Below are 21,292 nucleotides of genomic sequence, written 5' to 3'. Positions count from 1 at the left end.
TTTAACTCAAATGCATATGGAAGGGTTCTTTAAATATTGTTCACAGAGTATAGTTTAAATATTATTGATAAAATAAAAGGAACCAGAATAGAAAGTAGTGTTACACCTAAGTCCACTAAAATCAATGGGTTTAGGAGAGTTAACGCTGTTTGGCCCTGCACCCTTACATTCCCCACTCTGCCAGGAAGCATAGCGCAGTGATTAAGTGGTTGGCTTACAAATCGGCACTCTGCTGGTTTAAATCTCACTACTGCCTTGAGCTCAGCAGGTGGCTTTGGGTAAGCCACTCCTCTCAGCCCCAGCTCTCCATATGTATTGTGGAGATAACAACAACACTGACTTGGTTCACCACTCTAAGTGGGGCACTAATCTGTCTAGATGAGTGGTATATAAGCACAGTTATTATTATTAATCCAGGCAATGTCTTTCAGACTAACCTACCTCACAGAGTGTGTAAGGAGTAAAAGGAGGGGGGAGAATAATATATGTCATCCTGAGTTTCTTAGAGCAAGGGTATAAATGTTCTAAATAAACAGTAGCCTAATCTTGGTCGCTTGCTTCCACATGTTCCTTTTGGGGGGGCTTTCTCTGTCCTGAAGCAGAGTCTTCCCGACCCGCTTTCGGAACTCACCTTCTACATTCAGTGTCCTCATGAATATCTTCTGTGTGTTCACAGCCGGGGGCGGGGGGGAGGAGGTCCCAAAACAGAAAGCACATTCTTTCTGCACCTTATCACACATGACATTGGTACATTTCCACCCAACTTTTTTTTTTTTAGCGCATGTGGGATTGCGCTATATCGTTGTCCTGTCTTTCAGCTTCTGTAGAAACTGGGCATGCGTAGTACGCCGTTCTCTGCCGCTAAATTCCCACTCAAAGTTTTAAATGCGAAAGTGTTTAATAAATATGCGAACAGTAGAGTAGCGCAATCGCACAATTTCATATCCTACTATATAAAAGACAAACCATGTTCCCTAGCACTCACTCCTTATCCCTGTGGAGGCGCAGTACGCAGGGATAAGAAGCGAGTAAGAGGCAAAATGGTTTGCATCTTCACTGCTTCCTTGGGGCCTCCAGAGGCTCGGAAGAGCTCAGCACAGGCTGTGGGAAGGCTCAGCATGGCAGTGAGGCCCTCCCAACATCCCAAAGCAGTGGGTGGGGTGCTCCCTGACACCTCCGCAGGGCCTTGGGAGGACCGCACACAAGCCAAGTGATGGCCAAGGCATCAGAGGAGGACGGAACCCCTGCTGTCTTCCCAGATGCATTGATACAGTAGCTTATCACGTGAAAAAGTGGCATGAAAAATGAAAACGGAACAAGTTTAACAAAAAACGCTTAAAAACTGGGATCATCACGACCTGCTCGCGCATGGGAAACAATGACGTATGTAATGAGTGCGATAACCCGCCAAAGTTCTGTTAGCAGGCCGTCCCATTAAGGACACAACCCATGTCACAATTACTGGTCATTTGCAGTTCACAGACAAAATCCTGTGCATTTTGTCCTGTGCAATTACTTCCTGAATACATGGCTTAATGTTGCAGCTCCTACATTGTGGAATGGCCTGCCTGAGGAGGTAAGGAGGGTTTCCACACTCTTGTCATTCCACAAATAACATAAAACAGAGTTGTTCAAGAGAGCTTTTCCTTAAAGTTAATAGGATGAAGGTGTTTGTAAGGGGAAAGGGACTGTGGATTATATCACTATGTATAGGACACATTATCAGTTTGCTCCGTTCATTGCCGTGTCATTCTTTTCTACTGATGTAATAACAATTTTTCTTCATTATATCCACACACTGTATCATGCCTAATACACTATGCTCATTCAGACTGGTAATCTTGCTCCTCATACATCACTCATTAGATGTCTCCTCATATCCACCTTGAGTCTCAGTGAGAAAGGCGGACTATATATGGCATAAATAAATAAATTTATTGTAGCAATCTATGCTCCGCTTAAGCTCCCCAACGCTTCTGTATTACCCCAAAATGATGTCATTTCTGATATGATATGGAAGGAATGGGTTGTGACAAAGGCCAATTCAGGGTCAACTTTTAGAAAATCAGCCCCTGGTGTGACCCATCATTTCTGTGTCACACTAGAAATGACGTCATTTTCTGATGATGAAGAAGCATGCATGCCCATTTCAGCTGTGTGCTTTCCAGGTGGAGTACATGCAGTCAGCCAGTTCCCCTCTCTTTTCCCTTCACAGTAGCCCGGTAAGTATGGGCAGGGGAAACCGCTGGGGATGTCTCTTTTTATGGACTGTTATTGACTTACACGGTGTAATCCACTCTGAGACAGGTGGACTATATAGAGAGTAACTAAATATGACAGAGCCTCAACTGTTCAAATACCCAACTGAAATCTAATGTAGCCTACATTTGCATGAAAGCAAATAATAACTTATAATGTTAAACTATTTACCTTGTATATTTTATTGTATAGTGCAATTAGCTGTTTCAAAATTTGCTATGCAAACATACAAGTCTGCTTGTTGCTTCTTTGGGGATAACTGGAAATCAGTTAAAGGATTACTGCATAGCAAATTACTCTTAAAATAACACTTCTGAAAACAGATATAAGATACTATTCATAAAATATTTCCTACCTTTCAAAGCACACTATAAAGCCATTGCATAATGTTACAAAAAGGAGTTAAAAAACAGTTAAAGTGACATGCTTAGTTCTGCTAAATTTTATGAAGTTATGAATACTTTCTCCCCGTGATGTATGACAATATTACTCACTTAGAAGAAAACTGGCACTGTCAGCAAACAGAGCAAATTACTATTCACAGTGTGCTGTCAAAATAAACAAACGTGCATTTGACAGAGCCTCTCTCTGGGGATGCTGAGGTAATTTTTTTCCATGCAGGAGTGATTTGAAATAGTAGTACCCTTGACAAAATAATTTATAACACTTCCTGCCAAAACACAGTGCTGGATTTGGTGGTGTGTGTTTGGAGATGTGTTTTGTTTGTTTGTTTGCTTGCTTGCTTGTATGCTTATTTTCGCCACACTTCCAGATGTAAAACAAATACCCAATGAAGCACAACTAGGCAAAAAAGTTCAAGAAGTCAGTTACTACAGTCAGTGTTTTCTAATTACTTGCTTGATGTTTTCATGATTAATAAGAGAAACATCTTTTCACTGCAGCATTTTCCATTCATCAAGCATTTACTTTCTATTCCCATAGTGAGACAGAAAATCTCTCTTTGATGGAGTCCCCTCCCCCTATGCAGCAGACTTGGACTCTTGAACCCAGCATCTACTATGAAGAGCTCTAAGAAGGGCTGGTGAGTAAACCACAAGGTTTATAAAGGATTTACCTGCAAACACTTCAGAAAATCCAGTCATTTGTGTGTATTACTGCATATCATCAGGGCTTTTTTTCAGCAGGAATGCGGTGGAACAGAGTTCTGGAACCTCTTGAAAATGGTCACATGGCTGGTGGCCCCACCCCCTGATCTCCAGACAGAGGGGAGTTTAGATTGCCCTCCGCGCTGGCAATCTAAACTCCCCTCTGTCTGGAGATCAGGGGGCGGGGCCACCAGCCATGTGATCATTTTCCCCGATGGCAACCCACTGAGTTCCACCACCTCTTTTCCTAGAAAAAAAGCCCTGCATATCATTACATCATTATTCTAAAACACAAAGCAGAGAGCTGGTGTACCAGACAGTGCCAGAGCTTGCAGCGAAATCTGCAGCCAAGATCCAGGTGTGTGCATAATACTATGAGTTGGATCTCATGGTCCATCAGCCGATACCATTGACATCCACAAGTCTTCCTACCTCTCCTCTCCCCCAGCAACTATTTCTGACCTCAGGAAAGTTTATTCCTGGAGTTGCAGAATCCATGTGGAGTAGCAGGTACATGGGTTGGGAGCAGTGTTCCCGGTAATGTGAGTATGTGAACAATTGCTCACAGATTCTGACTCCTCCACTCACAAATTCTCAGCTGTAGCTCACAGGTATTAACTCTCAGGTGGCCCCACCCTCCCTCTCAGCCGACGCCAGCAGGCGGGCCCAAAAGGGATGGAGCAGGGATGGAGCCTTGTCCCGCTTCTCTCCTTCTATCCCGGCTGTGGCTGGCTTAGACCTCAGGGTGGAGCCAGAGAGCAACTCCAGTCGCCGCCAGCTCTCTAGCTGGGGAACAAAGCCAACCTGAGCGATGGGGCCCAGCCTGACGCTGCTAGGATCCCCTCAGCCCCAGAGAGCAGAGGAGAGGAGGTGGCACCTCAGCTGCTGTCATGGTGAAGGAGTCGTTTAACTTGGCCTTGGTGCAATAGACCGGAAAGAAGGAGGACGAGGAGGGGAAGGAGGGCAGAGAGCTGGGCCAGGTGCTCATCATGCCCGCTGATGGCCAGATGAGGAGGAGAAGATTATTGCGGTGCTGAAGGAGGCTGGTTGGACTTTACCGTTGATGAGGCCTCCTTTTCAAGGGCTCTTCCAAAGTGGCATTTACAGCCTGAAATGCAGACTCAGCCAAGAACTGGATCTGACTGCCCTGTCTTGGCAAGCCGAGCATCTCCATCTAAAATGCAATCAATGGACGTAGGCCAGAGTAACTCTGCATAGGATCATGCTGCGCTGTTAGGGGTTTATTTTAGTGCAGCCGCTTCGGGGCTGGCTCCCACTTGGCTTTCTTGTATTCTTTTTTTTTAAGCTGCCTTCTTCTTTGCAGGCTCACAGCCTTTCTTTGTCCCTCCACCCCAAATCTGGATATGAAGCTAAAGTGCGCCTCCAAGGGCAGCTGTGCCTGACTTGTCTTCTTTCCTGCAGCAGAAGCAGGTTCACAGAGGAGTCTGTAGGCGCAGAATTAAACAGGAAGCCTTGAAGATTTTGCAAGGTTTGAGTCCAGTGGCACCTTAGAGACCAACAAGATTTTCAGGGTATGAGCTTTCCAGAGTCAAAGCTCTCTTCTTCAGATGCGAAGAAAAATGGAACTTTCATTCTCAAAAGCTTATACCCTGAAAATCTTGTTGGTCTCTAAGGTGTTACTGGACTCCGATCCTGCTGTTCTACTGCAGACCAAGATGGCTATGAAACCGAAACTTTTTTGGTGCCACAAAGTCTCCTCTTTCACTTTATCCAAAACCAGCGGTTACTGGCTAATTCCAGAGGTTTAAGTTTTGATCTTGTTCATGTTAACTGGCTTGCAACCTGCTGATGGGCCCAGTTTTAGAGTATCTTAATGATGATAGATCGAAACATTCTGAAAATGTTTCCTCCTGTCATCCTGACTTCTTAAAAATTACATTTTCTGTTTGTGAGCCACCTGAAACAGCTCTCTGTACAGGTGGTACATAAATATTCTAAAGAAAAATCAAAGCTTGCAATTCTGTATTTGCACATCCTATCCCTCTGAGCTGCAACATTGCCCCAGAAAACTGGAAAATGGACTTCAGGCTGTTGAAGTTGCATGCACAAAGTTACTAAGGTGCCAGGTTTGCCATTCTTCAGCTTCTGTCTAAAATGAAAGGAGTAGATGAGCCACATTTTCTTTGTGACATGAAGAAGAGTAAAAGTCTATGAAAGAGGTACTGCATTTGGACAGATTTTATGTATTTTGTAATTGTCTAAAACACAATTGTTCCAAATGTTGTATGGTGTCACATTTCCAGGCGCTTGTATAGGGTAATGGTTAATTGCCTGAGCTGAGAAATCCACAGTCAGAATCACACCTGAACCACAAGAAAGCCAGTCAGCATGAATCTAAAACAAAAGTCCAGTGGTGCCTTAAAGATTAATTTTTATTTCAGTATGAGCTTTTGTGAGTCACTGCTTACTTCTTCAGATGTGAAAATCAAACTTAGAATGTTTCTTATGGGGCAGGTTGGGCGGGGCAGGGATTAAAATCAAGGATGAATTCTGTCATGAGTCTTTCAAGTGCAGATTCATTATGTGGAAAAAGAAAACGTGAGAATGATTCTCAGATTGATCTCCACACATAACTGAAGAAGTCAGCACTGACTCACAAAAGCTCATCTTGCAATAAATGTGCTAGTCTTTAAGGTGACGCTGGGTGCCTGCTTTATCTTGCAGCAATGGACTAACACAGCTACCTTTTTGCTTTTGTGGCCCTTTCACCTAATGGGACTAGGTAGTCTTGGACAACTGGTTTTTACTGCTAATTTGTTTTGGTTGTAATCAAAATGTATTACATGGTTTTTGTTTTTTGATTCTACAGAGGCTAGAAATCAATGAGTTTAGACTGGAGTAACTTTGTCCAGGATTATACTGTAAATCTCTCCACTTACCTGCTGCCATCTTCTTGGAACAGAGAAGGCTAATGTGTGCTCAGGATGGGATGCAGACCCTAGCACATGTTCTCAGATATATTTATATTTGTATATCAAATAGATGGGAAGGAGAAGTATTAATAACTTTACCTGCAGAGTAATTTAGTTTGATATTTAAAATCCATGTTTGAATGTCTGCTTGAATTGTTGCTTCTAAGCGAGAAACAATACAAATTAGTTTGTAGTTTATGTTTGTAGACTGAAATATTTTTTTTAAAAGGAGGCACGCTCAAAACTTTAATGAAAGCTGTTTCAGCTCACAAAGTAGATTTTTAGCTCACAACACGGCACAGCTTAGAGGGAACATTGGTTGGGAGACTGTGGCAGGGAGGGGGATGACATCACTCCCTTCTACTTCCTGGGTGAGGAGAGCTAGGCTGACAGAAGAGGCAGAAGGCAGCAATCTCTCTCCTCCCCACTGCAGCCTCCCAATCTGAGAGGCTATTCCTTAATGCCCTGCCAAGTGATGCCTTATGGGACTGTTCACTGATGCGCCCGCTTTCAAGTTATCCAAAACCTCCTTTTAAAATTCCTAAAAATGCATGCAAAATGAAAGTCAGCAAAAGGGCAAAATGTTTAGTATAGCATTCATGATGATACAGTTAGCCATGATCCTAAGATATCAGCCAATGCACAGACAACAAAAAATACCTGGTAAGCTCTTCTTTAATCTTCAAGGGTTCATGTGGGTAGAATTTCACTCTAAAGCACATGGTATATGGTGGATGAGCTGAAATATTATAAAGAATAGGCATGAGAACATCTGTATAAAACATGGCTTTTTCTCCACTGCAGGACAGGTTCCCAACAGTTTTCCAGAATAGCTTGTGAGATGCAGTGCACCAAATAAAAAAGGAAATAAGCAAAAAGAAGGTACAATGTATGATAAAGAAGCTCAAAGCATAAGCAGGACACAGAGCATGTACTCTGCTGCCACTGATCCATGGCCACATTCAAGCCAATTTGCATCCTCACCATAAGGAAATAAAACACACATCCTGTTGTCACAATATTAAGCCGAATGCCCAAAGTATTGTAGTGCAGGGATGACCCTATAAGTCAGAGTCTTGCACTTCATACAGCAATGCTGCTGTTCTGGCAGGCAGTAGCTCCTACAGACAAGTTGTATGCAGCTGTTTTGGTCCATAACTAAAAGCCAAAAAACCAAGAGCACAATCCATGTAATACCATCTATTAGGTCCAACCCCATGACCCAGAATAGTGCGCAAGCTTTCAAGTTCCCAACAATACTTCATCAGGCCATATGTTACAAAATAAAAAGAGAGAAAAGCATGATTTTTTAAGACCTTGCCATGACAGCATATAGAGGATCATCTAGTAGGCAAAAAAAACCCCAGGTTTTAAGGTGGTGCAGGCCAGGAGGCCATAAAAGTAAGCACTCCCTTAGCATTGCCTCGGGGGGCCTTTCCTCTTCCTCAGTGAACGATCCCAGCAAAGATGCCAATGAAGTGGGGCCCAACCAGAGTAGACTCTCATCTCAACAGTGAAATCAGCATACCACACTGATTTGCAACATCTAGTTAAAAAAAAGATCTGAGGTCAGAAGAAATTTGGTATATCTTGTTGCTTTCTTTCTACCACTCTTCCTGGAGACTCAACCTTTTGCTAGAACCGATGGAGGACTTGTCTGTATCACCAAGCCACTTCCACTCCAAGAGAAAAATGCTATTCCAGCTCTTACATTTCTAGGATGGACGCTCCTGTAAGTGAGCAGAGCCAGCACATGCCAGCACACTAGTACAGTAGCTCAATCACAACCAGAAATGCCAACTTCAGGTTAGGAAATTCCTGGAGTTTTTCTGGGTGGAGTCTAGAGAGTACGAGGTTTGGGAAGGGTACAAGGGACCTCAGCAGGGTATAACGCCATACAGTACACAGTCTACAGCTGCCATTTTCTCCAGGGTAACTGATCTCTGTGGCATGGAGATCAATTTTAATTCCAAAAGATCTCCAGCCACCACCTGGAAGTTGGCAACCTTAACATACTAATATTTTAGCATTATCAGTCACACATACATTATATCAAAGCAAGAATGCAAATCTGCCAATTTAGCAGTGTATAGCTTTGTAACACACCCAGTTTGCTGTAGTGGTTAAGAGTGCGGGACTCTAATCTGGAGGGCCGGGTTTGATTCCTCACTTCTCCACTTGAAGCCAGCTGGGTGACCTTGGGCTAGTCACAGCTCTCTGGAGTTCTCTCAGCCCCACCCACCTCACAGGGTGTTTGTTGTGGGAATAATAACAACATACTTTGTAAACCACTTTGAGTGGGCATTAAGTTGTCCTGAAGGGCGGTATATAAATTGAATGTCGTTGGTTGTTGTTGTTGTTGTTGTTGTTGTTGTTGTTAATGTTTTTTATTACTTAACTATCTCACTGACTTTTATATACATGGTATTTTTCCATGCAGTTACAAAGATTTGCCAAGCAGTATCTTCATTTATATTTAGCACATATGACATTCATTTTTCTTCCTGACTTGGACAGCCCAAGGTAGAGCAATCTTGTCAGATTTCAGAAGCTAAACAGGGATGTATATTTGGTTAGTATTTGGATGGGAGATCGCCAAGAAAGTTTGGGATCAATATGCAGAGGTACGTAATGACAAACCACTTCTGTTCACCTTTTCCCTTGAAAACCCTCTGGGGTCACCATAATTTGACTACAACTTGACAGCACTTTACACAGAAACATTCATTTTCTGAAGCCTTGCCCCATGAGCCCCACCTTTAGAAGTGATGTGGATGGCCCATAAGAACAGAGCCTTTTCTGTTGTGGTGCCTGGGTCATGGTATGTCCTCTTAACTCATATGTCAAACTTGATGGGAGGCTTTTGCTCCAAGCTAAGATATGATTGTTTGCCTAGGCATTTATTTAGTGTTAAAGGCGTGTGACTATTTTAGCTGCATTTGATACTGCTACTACAATTACTATTACCTGTTCCAGCTTTATTATCTAATTGTCTATGCTAGTTATTAGATTCCGTTGACTGGTCTATTTATTGTAATAGTGCCTTTATTATATTATCTTCCCATGGCTGCAGGATTTGGTGTGTTTTTATCTTCTCCTATTCTTTTTTTGGATTTTTGCTGTGTTTTAAGATGCATTTTTAATATCATAAAGTATTTTTAAAATTAAGAAATGCAGTATATAAATGTATATAAATAAGAAAATACACATCCTTTGACATAACTCCTAGTTTTCATTTATTTGGACTTGCCTGCACTCTCACTATTACTCTCCTATTTTTCTTTGCAGAGACTATTACAAATAGTTTTCCTTCTCTCCACCCTTCTTTCTTTCATATATTTAATTTTCAACATGTAATAAATGTAATAAATAAATAAATGTAAATGAAATAAATAAATAACATGGATCCAGATGTAGATCATTAACTTTGTATATTAGGCCCATGAACATAGAAAGATCTTTCTACAAACAGGGAGGAACACTCAGGTTTGCAGAAAAATCATAGAAGAAAAAAAGGTAAGGGTTTTTTTTTAAGTGCCCAAACTTCAATATACGGGGGAAAGCTGAGATTTCCCAATACTATGTCACAAGGTCTTGTCAGATATTTTCAGAGGAGAGAACCTGTTGGGAAAGATGAGAGAGGCCAGCGAGGTGGGTGGGTGGGCGGGTCAGTCAGTCACAGTGAATGGGACAGGCAGAACAGGAGTGGGAGGCAGGATCAGTGGCCAGGAGGTGAGCAGGTGGCTGAGAGAAGTGTCACCACCACTACTGAGACTCTCCCTACTCTATGAGTATCCTGCACATCCCTGTTTGTTCTTTTTTCATTTGAGTCTTTATTCTTCTCCATTTTGGGGGTCTTTCTTTAATTCACTAGTCATGTAAAGTATTATTTCCACTTGGTATAACATTTCCCTTGATGCCACAAGAGCGCAAGCCATATCCACTTGATGATTCAGTTCAAACGTAACTCTAAACCTTATTATGGCGTTACATGAGTAGCATCAGACACTCCTTTCCTTCCTCACACATTTAAATTCCCTCCTTCACTTCCGACTTTGCTGCAAACCATACTCTGCCACAATAGCAAAACCAGACTAGCAATGAAAAATTTCAGTTTTTAAGCCAACCAGAATTAGAAGTTAGTTCATCTTTTCCAGTTCTGGTGTGGAAGAGATTCTGAGCATACAGGAGAAGAACAGAACACACAAGCTTGAGTCCCATTCATTTCATGAATCTGACATTTTATTGTTTGGCAGTCCTAGAACTGAGCCAGAGTGCTTGATGTACTGGTTAAAGTTGGACTAGAATCTGGAAGATAGACGCATATTCAAATCCCCATTCTGCCATGAAGCACAACTTCTTAGAGTCTCTCTGCATGAGACATCTTACATGGGACGCTCAAGTGTAGAGAGATGCAATGTTAGCCAGGAAGCATAGTTTAAAAGACAGCTGGCACAGATCGCTACTTGGAGGATTTGTTAATTTCATCTTTGCCTCCTGGAAGGGGAGGTGAAATTGACAGAGTCTTCGGGAAGCAAAGATGAAATTAAGAAACTCTCTGAGGAGTGAGCTCTGCTGACTCTGTCTTTTTATTTATGTCATTTATTTATGTTATTTATAGTCTGCCTTTCTCAACAGAGACTAAACTACCCTCATGTAGAGAGGTGAAACTGACAGCCTTTGGCTTTGTCTTTTTAAATTACGCTTCCTGGCTAACATTGCCTCTACCTACGCTTGAAAGTCCCGTGTAAGATGTCTCATGTAGAGATACTCTCTGTCTAACCTACCTCTCATGACTGTTGTGTGGGAAAAATGGGAGAAGACCAATGTATGCTATCCTGAGTTCCTTGGAGGAAAGGCGGGATAAAAAATATACTATATAAATAAAATATTTTATATTTTATATATATTTAATGTGTACAAAACTTTCAAACCACACACAAACCATATACAACTCCCCCATCAAATACTACTAATCCAGATGACATGCTACATCTGAAAATCCTGGCATTTTAAACATAGTGAGAAAGACTCAGTAATGGTTAAGAGCTATGAAAATAGCACATGAGGATGCCTTTGAAAATATATAATGTCATGTTTAGTACCTTTTCTGCTGTGGAATAGCCTGTATGCACCTAGGAAAGGCTTTCATAAATATATGCAAAGAACGGATGAAAGCAACCACAGCCTGAACCCATGGAGAGATATGATACTTTCCTCGTTTGAAAAATATATAATACCTCGAATATTGCTTCCTTTCTGAAATGCAGTATCCACCTGTAATTAACTACTTTTTCCAGCAGTAGTTCCACCTCCTAATGGCCTTACAGTATCCTAGTAGTATCCTTGTATATTTGCGCTTTTATAGAGCAAATTCAGTTCACAGTTTCTAGCATTGTATACTTTTGATGTGTAGTTAATGGCTTCAACAGGACATGATGATACAAAGAGGGACAGTTTTAAGTTCTGCCCTCAATGGCAATGAGGTCAGCAAGGCAAGGCATCTCCCACGTACCTTCACTAATTGGCTATATGGTATATAAGGAAAAGGCTACTGTCATGTAAAAACTTTTCACTTCCCCTTACAAAAGGCAAGGACCCAATGTCACCTGCCTTTCCTTCTTTTCTTCCTCTCATTCTACACAGGCCTGCTAACATTGTTGTTGCTTTTGAATTTCATCTATCACCTCCAACATTGCTTTTATTCTGGTTAGTTTTATTAAACGTAATACAAAAAAAAATTGTTTCTTCAATTATGTTTCTCAAATAATGCAATTATAAATTAAGAAATGAACACTCATACATCAAATAAAAGGGTTTTGTTTCTTTTACAGAAGCTACATTCCTCAGCATTTTTGCTTTGCAAAATAAGCTTTGCAAGAGGCAAATCTCAGTTTAAAATACACTGAGTTGAACAAAAGGAATATAGGACAGGTGAGATTATAGAAATGGACAACTGAGTGTAAGTAAAAAATTATCACCAGCTTTATGATGTAATATTCCAACTGGGATCTTTTTTTAGTTTATGAACACAAGAAGTTATAGCAAAAAATGGTTTCTAGATTTCCACTGTAAGTTGATACATCTTTTTCTTAACTTTTGAAGTATGATTCTAGGTCTTAAAACATTAGTTATACACACACCTGGAAACCGTAACAAACAACATCTTCCAGACATAAGTTTGCAAAAAGGTGAATGGCCTTTAAACGTTACAGAAAAGATGTCCTGAAGAAAAAGCATGAGGGCCCAGCTTTTTTATTTTATTATTCACTTGTTCATCAAGCATTAAGCCAGCATGGTGTTTTGGTTAAAGTGTTAGGACTACAATTTTGGAGAGCCAGATTTAAATCCCCTCTCTGCCATGGAAGCTTGCTGGCTCACCTTGGACCAGTCATACACTCTCAGCCGAACCAACCACACTGGTTGTTGTGAGGTTACAATGGAGAAGGGAGAATGTTCTAAGCCACATTGGGTCTCCATTGGGGAGAAAAGTGGCGTATAAAATACTTTTTAAAATTCCTTGGCTGTGATAACTGAACAATTCTCAAAGTAGTTTACAATCCAGAATGAAATTAAAACAAAACACCTTAAAATTCATCAAAGCAACACTGTAAAACTTCTGGGCTAACTACACATAATATGATAATAGAAAGCCAAAAGAACAATCAACTGCACTGAAACAAGAGTAAAAAAACAAACAAAGAACTGCAAATCATTTATAACCTGGGAGGAGTCTTCACATGTTCCCAGGGCTTTTTTTCAGCTGGAACACGGTGGAACGGAGTTCCAGAACCTCTTGAAAATGGTCACATGGCTGGCGGCGCAGACGGCAATCTAAGCGGCGCGGAGGGCAATCTAAACTCCCCTCTGTCTGGAGATCAGGGGGCGGGGCCGCCAGCCACGTGACCATTTTCGCCGAGGGCAATTTAAACTTTTTAAAACTCCCCTCTTGTTCCAGATGACCCAAAGTGATGTCATTGGCCCTGAAAGCATGTGTGCACTTTGCGCGCGCACATGTGGTGCCAGGGGCGCCACCTCCCGCCAAGAGTTGCCCCCTGTGCTGGCAACCCACTGAGTTCCACCACCTCTTTTCCCAGAAAAAAAGCCCTGCATGTTCCTAAATCTAATAAGAATGCCAAGGAGAAACCATAGATGAGACACCACTGGAGAGAAACCCTCTTTCTACCCTTATCACATCCAAAGGTAAGTCACACAGAGCAGAGCCTCTGAGGATGCTTTCATAACTGGACTAGATTCTACCACCGCAGACGGTCCATAATGTGAAGTCAATGTCAGGGTTGTCATCACTGCTGTCTATAAAATTTTCATATTGTGAAAAGAGCAAATGATAAATTATTTACTTTTCCTAAACACAGAAGAGTAGCTTAATGAAACTGATAAAAGGTTTATAATGCATAATTAATGGATGGAATTTATTACAACAGACTATTCTGATGGCCACTAGGCTTTCTTTTTAAGTATGAGAGAAATTGATGGAAGTGAGAAAACTCCATGCCCACTATTTTAATTGTATCTATTTAAATTTAAAACGTACATAGTAAAACCAAATTATAAAACCATCAATGTCAATAAAAATACATCATTAAAACATAACCAGAGCTAAAATACATCTAAAAACATAAAACCAACAATTAAAACATTGGGCAAGAAGGAGGGAACACCAAACACCTTCACCCACTGGCAATGGCAAGAGAAGGGGACAAAAGAGGCTCCCTGGGAAGCGAATTCTAGAGTTTTGGAGCCTTGATAGAGAAGGCCCTCCCCCAAGATGCCACTCACCTAATCTCAGAAGGCAGGGCACTCAAAGCAGGGCCTAAGAAGATGACCCCAGTGGTCCATATGCTGTAGTATAGTGGTTAAGGGGTTGGGTTGCAAATTAGCACTCTGCTGGTTCGAATCCTATTATGTGAGCTCAGCCGTGGGTAAGCCATTCCCCTCATCCCCAGCTCCCCAGCTGTATTGTGGGGAATGACTTTGTTCATTGCTCTGAATGGGACACTAATATGTCTAGAAGAGTGGTATATAAGCACAGTTATTATTATAAAGGAGGAGGCAGTTCTTCAGGCATGTTGGTCCCAAACTATACAGCACTTTAAAGGTAAACATCAGCCACTTTAATTGTGACCACAAACAAACTGGGAACCACTGTAGATAGGCCAAGGCTAGAGTGATAAGCCACAGCTGGCTTATCAGTTGAAATTGGTAAAAGGTACTCCTGGCCACCACAGCTGTCACCTGCTTATTTAGCAGAATTCCTGCGCCCAAGAGCACCACCAGATAACAATTTGTTCCTTAAAAGGGAGTGCAACCGCAGAACATGTGACACCTAAAGTCAGGACATCAACAGCCATGTCAACATGAAAATCCCCTAGAGGAGGCAGATCCCCAACCTCTGCAGAATATGGTATCTGAGAACTAAACTACACGAGATGCCTGAATGTTTACCTAGAAAGTCTAGTCAGGCTTCGCCATTGAGCTCCATGAGGAAAACCCGAGCGGAGCAGATTTTTGCTCCGCTCGGATTTTCTTCTGGGAGCTTGGGGGCAGGGCCCAACTACACTTCCCAGGTAAACTTGTGGTAACCCAACATGGGTCAGGTGACTCGTGTAGTTTAGCTCTGAGACATGCCCATGGCTGTCATGGAGGCCTTGAAATCCTAAACCATTGCTCATTACCGGGTGCCCTTATTCTCCTAGCGGGAGGCACTCACCTTCTCTGTGTCTCTTGCACACATGCTCCTGCTTCCAGGTGATGTGATTGCACAAACGCAGGAGCACGCACACACTTCTTAGCAGGCCAGTTTGGATCCCAAATGGGCCTAATGCAGCCTGTTTAAAGCCCACCAGCCAAGTGAGTGGGGGGGTGGAGGGTGGGAGTGGGGGATTCCCCTCTCCCATCTGGGGATTGGCAACCCTAGTCCTCATAAGGCAGCCTTACATGAATAACGAAGTCCCCCAGGACATCCAGCCTATGGGTCCTTACGTTCTTCGAATTGTTTCCCATCCTAGTCGCAGTGGTGATGTGGCAGGACTTGCTCATGGACAAGTGGGTCCACTTCTGGTATGACAACCAGGCCATCGTCTGGGTTTTAAACCGTCAGTCCTCTTGCTCTGAGTAGGTCATGAGTCTTGTGCGGCATTTTGTGCTGGTTTGTCTCTCTACTAACATCTCATTTTCAGCCCAGCATGTAGCAGGTATAGATGCCTTCTCTGAATTCCAGATGGAGAGATTCTTCAGCCTGGTGCTGTCTGCCCAATGCACCCCAAACTTCTTCCCAGAGGACCTGTGGCAGCTTGGCAAAGGACCATAATTCAGGGAGTACTTAGTTCTATTTCCCCTTCTACTCTGAAGGCCTACTCGACGGCCTGCACCAAGTTCCTGTTCTTCGCAGCCAGCAACAGGGGGAATGCGGGCTAGCCCACTTCTCAGATCATGGTCCTGCGATACCTAGTCCACCTACAGGGATGAGGCTTGGCCCCCAGGACCATGGGCACACACCAATAAGCCATTTCCTATTTTAGCAAGGCCCCCAGCTTCCCTGACTCCTGCAGTACTTTTGCTGCCCAACAAGCCATTAAGGGTTGGAGGTGGCTGACACCCACCCGCCCCAATTGGCACTGCCCCATCACTTTGACAATGTTGTATATGATCATACAGCAAGTCTCGGCCATCTGCGGGTCCTCTTTTGAGGCCCAGCTCTTCAAAATGGCCTTCCTACTGGCCTTTTTTGAGGCCTTCCACATAGATGAGTTGGTGTCCCACTCTCATGCCAACACCTCTGGGTGGGCCCAGACATCCTGGGACATCTCTGTATCTGCCACGGAGGACTCCATCACCATCAGGCATTCCAAGGCAGACCAGCAGGGCTAGAGGAGTGGATTGTCCTACAGGATGTGCAGGGGGTCCTCTGCCTAGTCCAGGTGGTTAGGGCTTACTTGGCTGTTCGCCCACAGCAGCCGGCCCCCTCTTAATCCACAGCTATTAGTCTCCAGTGATACAGTACCAGTTTGCCTGCCTCCTTCAATCCCGTTTGGCGGTGGCCGGCCTGCCAGCTACAGAGTTTGGAACCCGTTCCTTCAGAATCAGGGCTGCCACCGTGACCTCTGGCATGGGCATTCCCAAGCCACAGATCCAGGCTGTCAGGCGCTGGAGGTCTTGCACTTTCTCACTCTACATCCGCCTGGCTTTCTGGGACTCCCAGTAATTATACTGTTTCTCTTAGCTTTTACAGGCCCACCTAAGTCTGTCTGGATATGTGGGCACAGCATCGTGCACTGGGCTGGTGTTTACGTGGGTTCATCTGGATGGAGCCTGCATCTCGAGCTGGAAGATCATGTAAAGAGCACCTGGCTGGGAGACACGGGAATGCTGTGGGAGTCCCTGGTGCCGACACTACTTCACCAGGCAAGCTGAAGGGGCCCACCTGATGCCCTGGTGCTGCAGCTCGGAGAGAATGATCTTGGAAGCTGGCAGGGATTTGATGTGAGGCACACCATGATGAGGGACTTGGGCCATCAACAACCCACGGACTCATTTTATGTAGTTAGGTTTGCTACAGAGACATTGTTAGCGTGACATGATTTGCCCCAACAAGATGGACTTGGTCAGGCAGAAGTTGGCCAGAAACCTGAGGGGCCACCTGGAGGCCTCCGGGGGCTTGGTTATCCTGCACCCAGGCATTTCTCATTGGTTGAAAGCCTTGTACTGCCCTGATGGTGTGCACCTGTCCAGCTGGGGGCAGGATATCTGGTTACAGAATGTCAGGGATGGCCTGCTGGATAGGCTGCGGCTTCAGACGTACTGGTGGGAGCCATTTTGTGGCTCTGATGGTGGCTTGCATTGGGATTGGATCTTTTGGGGGGAAGATTGGGCCTGTATGCCCAGCTTCCTCAATAAGAGGATTCCCCTAAGGAATCTTGGGAGTGAATTATGGTGGTGCATGCCCAGCGGGAGCTGTCGAGATATAATCACTCCTAGGTGGCAGGGGATCCATACAGGGGTTTACACCCATGTGGACCACTCTGTCTGCCACTCCTTGGTTTCCCCCCCTCAGCAATAGGTTGGGGGGGTGCAGCAGTTCATTGACTGGCAGGCGAGTCAACTGATGCTCAGGATCTGAACCCTATGCATTGCCAAGGCTCCCTAAGTTGTCATTTAACAAAGTTGTGGCCTCTTTTTGTTCCAATCAGCATTGTCTGTGGTTCTTTTCACTGTGCTCCCTTTCCCCTCCTCCACCCCTCAATGCTGGGCTGCAAACCCAGAACTATATATCACCTGGATCTTGGAAAACATAAAACAACAATCTAAACCCATCTCTCACCTGGATCTGAGTAGAAACACTCAGAACCAGCTGTTACCTGATAAAAATCAATCAAAATGGTTCTCGCTCACTCTCCTTACTCCCAGAACAACAACCCAGACATACCATTCTTCTCTCTGGGTAGCTCTCCCTGCCTCAAAACAGGAGACACTGAAGTGGCATTTCTTGCCCACTACTTCTTGACATTGCATCTAGGGTACTGGATACAGCAGAGCCACAGGTTGTAAGACCCACAGATTAGAAGCCAAAGGCCATGTTCAGACAAACATCCATCTTCAGAAACAATATACCTTTTGTCTGCAAGTTGCTGTGGGTAAGCAGAGATGGAGATCACCTTATCTTATTCATGGACTTTAAAACTGGCTGGATAACTACTGTCAGAAAATACAATGCTGAAATAACAAAACCATTCACCTGAATCAGCACAAAATTCCTTACATTATCATTCTGATCCAGTTACAGATATGTAGGAAATATACATCCATATCTTCAGCTGATTGCAACAATGTGGATGCAAATTCGTCCACCGGACATCATTCCTTGGTCTAGTCAGGTTCTCAACAGAAGTGATGATCATTTGTTTGGGGAGTAGAGGGGAGGATGGATAAATACTCCGTCTTCCTCACAAGGGTGCTTATCTTTTCTCAATGCCTTTTCCCCACAAGAAATGATCACTCCCCACTCCCAAGATGCTATTAGACTCTGCAGGGAATGGGCCTTTGGACACTTACCGTGAAGGGTCCTTCTCCTCTGAGGACAGGAGGACATCTGTGACATCTGTGGGTGTTTCCCACCGTCCTATCAGGGAGGCAGGAAGTTGAAACTTCTTCCTCTTGTAGGTGGGACCACCCCCTGGTCTTCAGTTCGGGTGACTCCCCTCAGCAGTGTTGACTCCTTCATATAAACTGTAATCTATAACTATATCAACTTGTTAATAACTGAAAACAGAGAAGATAAAACACAACGTGCCAAAGAGTGGCAACTAGGAACAGATGAAAAATCACACATACAGAGAATCACAGTGGAATCAGAAAATACTGGTATGAGGTCGGTGGTCTTGATAGTAGACGAAGATCCTGGGAGGGCCAGATGTCCTCCTGTCCTCAGAGGAGAAGGACCCTTCACGGTAAGTGTCCAAAGGCCCATTCTCCCTCTGAGGCAGGAGGACATCTGTGGGTGCTCCCAAAGCAGTCCTTCATCGACCGGGCGGGATCGTATCTTCGTCTTCGACCACATGTTGTAGAACTCTCCGACCGAAGGCCGCGTCTGCCGACGCGTACGTGTGCAGTTGATAGTGTTTAATGAACGTGGATATAGTTGTCCAGGTGGCAGCTTTGCAGATGTCGTCAATCGATGCGTTACGTCTGAGCGCTGCGTTGGTGGCTGCACTCCTCGCTGAATGTGCTGTAATTCCCGGAGGGATGTCCAGCTTGAGGGCTTTGTAGGCTTCCCGAATGCACAACTTGATGTTATAGGCGATGGCCGAGGACGACATGCGCTGACCTAGTTTTGGCGGTGACACATTTATGAACAAGGAATCCGTCTGGCGAATCTTTTCAGTCTGTATTATGTAAGACTTAATGGCCCGACGGACATCCAAATTGTGCCACTCTCTTTCCCTGGGATGACTAGGGTTGGGGCAAAAGGACGGCAGGTTGATCTCCTGTGCCCGATGGAAGGTGGAGTAAGCCTTTGGTAAGAAGGACGGATCAGTCCGTAACACCACCTTCTCCTTGTGGAAGATGCACAGATCTGGCCTAATAGACAGAGCGCCAAGCTCCGATATCCTGCGCGCCGAAGTTATTGCCACCAGGAAAATGGTTTTAAGTCTCAGCCATTTCAGAGCAATGTCCTTGATAGGCTCAAATGGCGGCTTGGTGAGTGCTGATAACACGACGTTCAGACGCCAGGTCGGGAAACGATGCACCACTGGAGGGTTGAGCAGGGTGGCCCCTCTGAGAAATCTCTTGATGTGTTGATGAGACGCGAGGGGAATGCCGTCAATCTCCTGAACGACAGTACCAATTGCCGCTATTTGTTTTCTCAGTGTCGCTGGTCGTAGTCCCCTGTCTAGCCCCTCCTGCAGAAAACCCAGGATGGAATTTAGAGAGGGACCTAGGGAATCCACCCCCTTACGTCGGCACCATCTGTGGAAAGCTTTCCATGCACAATTGTAGACCCTGATTGTGGAGCCTTTTCTGGAAGCCAGGATGGTATCTATGATCTTTGGCGCGTAGCCCTGTCGCTGGAGACGTCGCCTCTCAATTTCCACCCTGTCAGTGACCACCATTCTGGGTGGGGATGACAGATAGGGCCCTGGTGCAACAGATCCGCGGATATTGGCAGACGTACCGGGGATGCCACTGACATCAATCGTAGATCGGAAAACCAGGGACGTCTGGGCCACCACGGTGCCACTAGAATCACAGTTGCCCCTTGCTCCCGGATCCGTTGAAGTAGCTTGGGTATCGTCGGTAACGGCGGGAAGGCGTATAGAAGGGTCCTTGGCCATGGGCATGTGAGAGCGTCTACTCCCTCTGCTCTGGGATGGAAGAACCTTGAGTAAAATCTCGGTAACTGAGCGTTCTGATGAGAGGCGAACAAGTCTACCTTCGGAGTTCCGAAGTAGTCCGTCAGTAGGAGAAAGACGTCCCTCTTGAGGGTCCACTCTCCCGGGTGCAGGGTCTCGCTGCTCAGCCAGTCTGCCCGGGTGTTGAGAGTTCCCCGGATGTGCTCTGCTCGAATGGAAGAGAGGTTTCTCTCCGCCCATATCAGGATCTGGTTGGCTTCTCTTTGGAGACCTGATGACCTGGTCCCTCCCTGTTTGTTGATGTATGCTTTGGTAGCTATATTGTCCGTGCGGATCAAGACGTGGCAGCGAAAGATCCGTCCGCCGAAGTGATGCAATGCCCTCAGGACAGCCTTCATCTCTAGGACATTTATAGGGAGTTTCCTCTCCTTCTCTGACCAGCGTCCTTGGACTGGGATCCCGTCTAGGATCGCGCCCCATCCCAACAGGCTGGCGTCCGTGAAAATCTGCGTCGGATGATGCAATAGAAAACTCTTGCCCTGGCCGAGGTTTGAGTCCTTGGTCCACCAGAGAAGACTTTCTTTTACCGTCCGTGGAACCTGGAGTTTGGTATTTGCTTTCTGTGCAATGTGGAATTGAAACGGTCGTAGCAGGGATTGCAGAGGTCTGGTGTGGAACCATCCCCAGTACATAGCCTCCGAGTTTGCCACTAGGAGACCCAGCAGTTTGGACAATTCCATTATCGGGGAAGAAGGAGATTTGACTACATCCATTACTAGTGCCTTGGTCTTGGTTCTCTTTTTCTCTGGAAGAAAGAGACAGCCCTTCCTCGTGTCTATCGTCAGACCTAAGTGTTCTAGCCGTTGCGAGGGCGTCAGAGAGCATTTTGCCCGGTTGACAAGGAACCCGTGCCTTTCCAGGAACTGGATGGTGAATGCTGTCTCTTCCCGCGAGGCTTCTGCCGAAGTCGATCTCAGGAGAATGTCGTCCAGATACGGGTGTACATGGATGCCCCTCTCTCTGAGCTTCATTACCGGAACAACTAGCAGCTTGGTAAAGACTCTCGGAGCTGTCGCGAGGCCAAAGGGCATTGCCCTGAACTGCAGGTGAGTGTCCCCCACGC

The 21,292-nt window shown here is 44.8% G+C and overlaps 1 protein-coding gene across 1 annotated transcript in view; it reads right to left on the bottom strand.

Annotated features, from left to right (window-relative positions):
* The window catches only part of FRMD3 (FERM domain containing 3), a 168,685-nt gene that overhangs the window by 51,918 nt on the left and 95,475 nt on the right, over positions 1–21,292 (bottom strand). Inside the window, exon 4 of the mRNA XM_054987254.1 lies at positions 6,959–7,037. Coding sequence (XP_054843229.1) covers positions 6,959–7,037 — 79 coding nt within the window. The remainder of the gene's footprint in view (positions 1–6,958; positions 7,038–21,292) is intronic.

The sequence above is a fragment of the Eublepharis macularius genome, chromosome 8 (assembly GCF_028583425.1).
Source record: "Eublepharis macularius isolate TG4126 chromosome 8, MPM_Emac_v1.0, whole genome shotgun sequence".
Taxonomy (NCBI): domain Eukaryota; kingdom Metazoa; phylum Chordata; class Lepidosauria; order Squamata; family Eublepharidae; genus Eublepharis; species Eublepharis macularius.
This window is presented reverse-complemented; position numbering and strand designations above follow the sequence as displayed.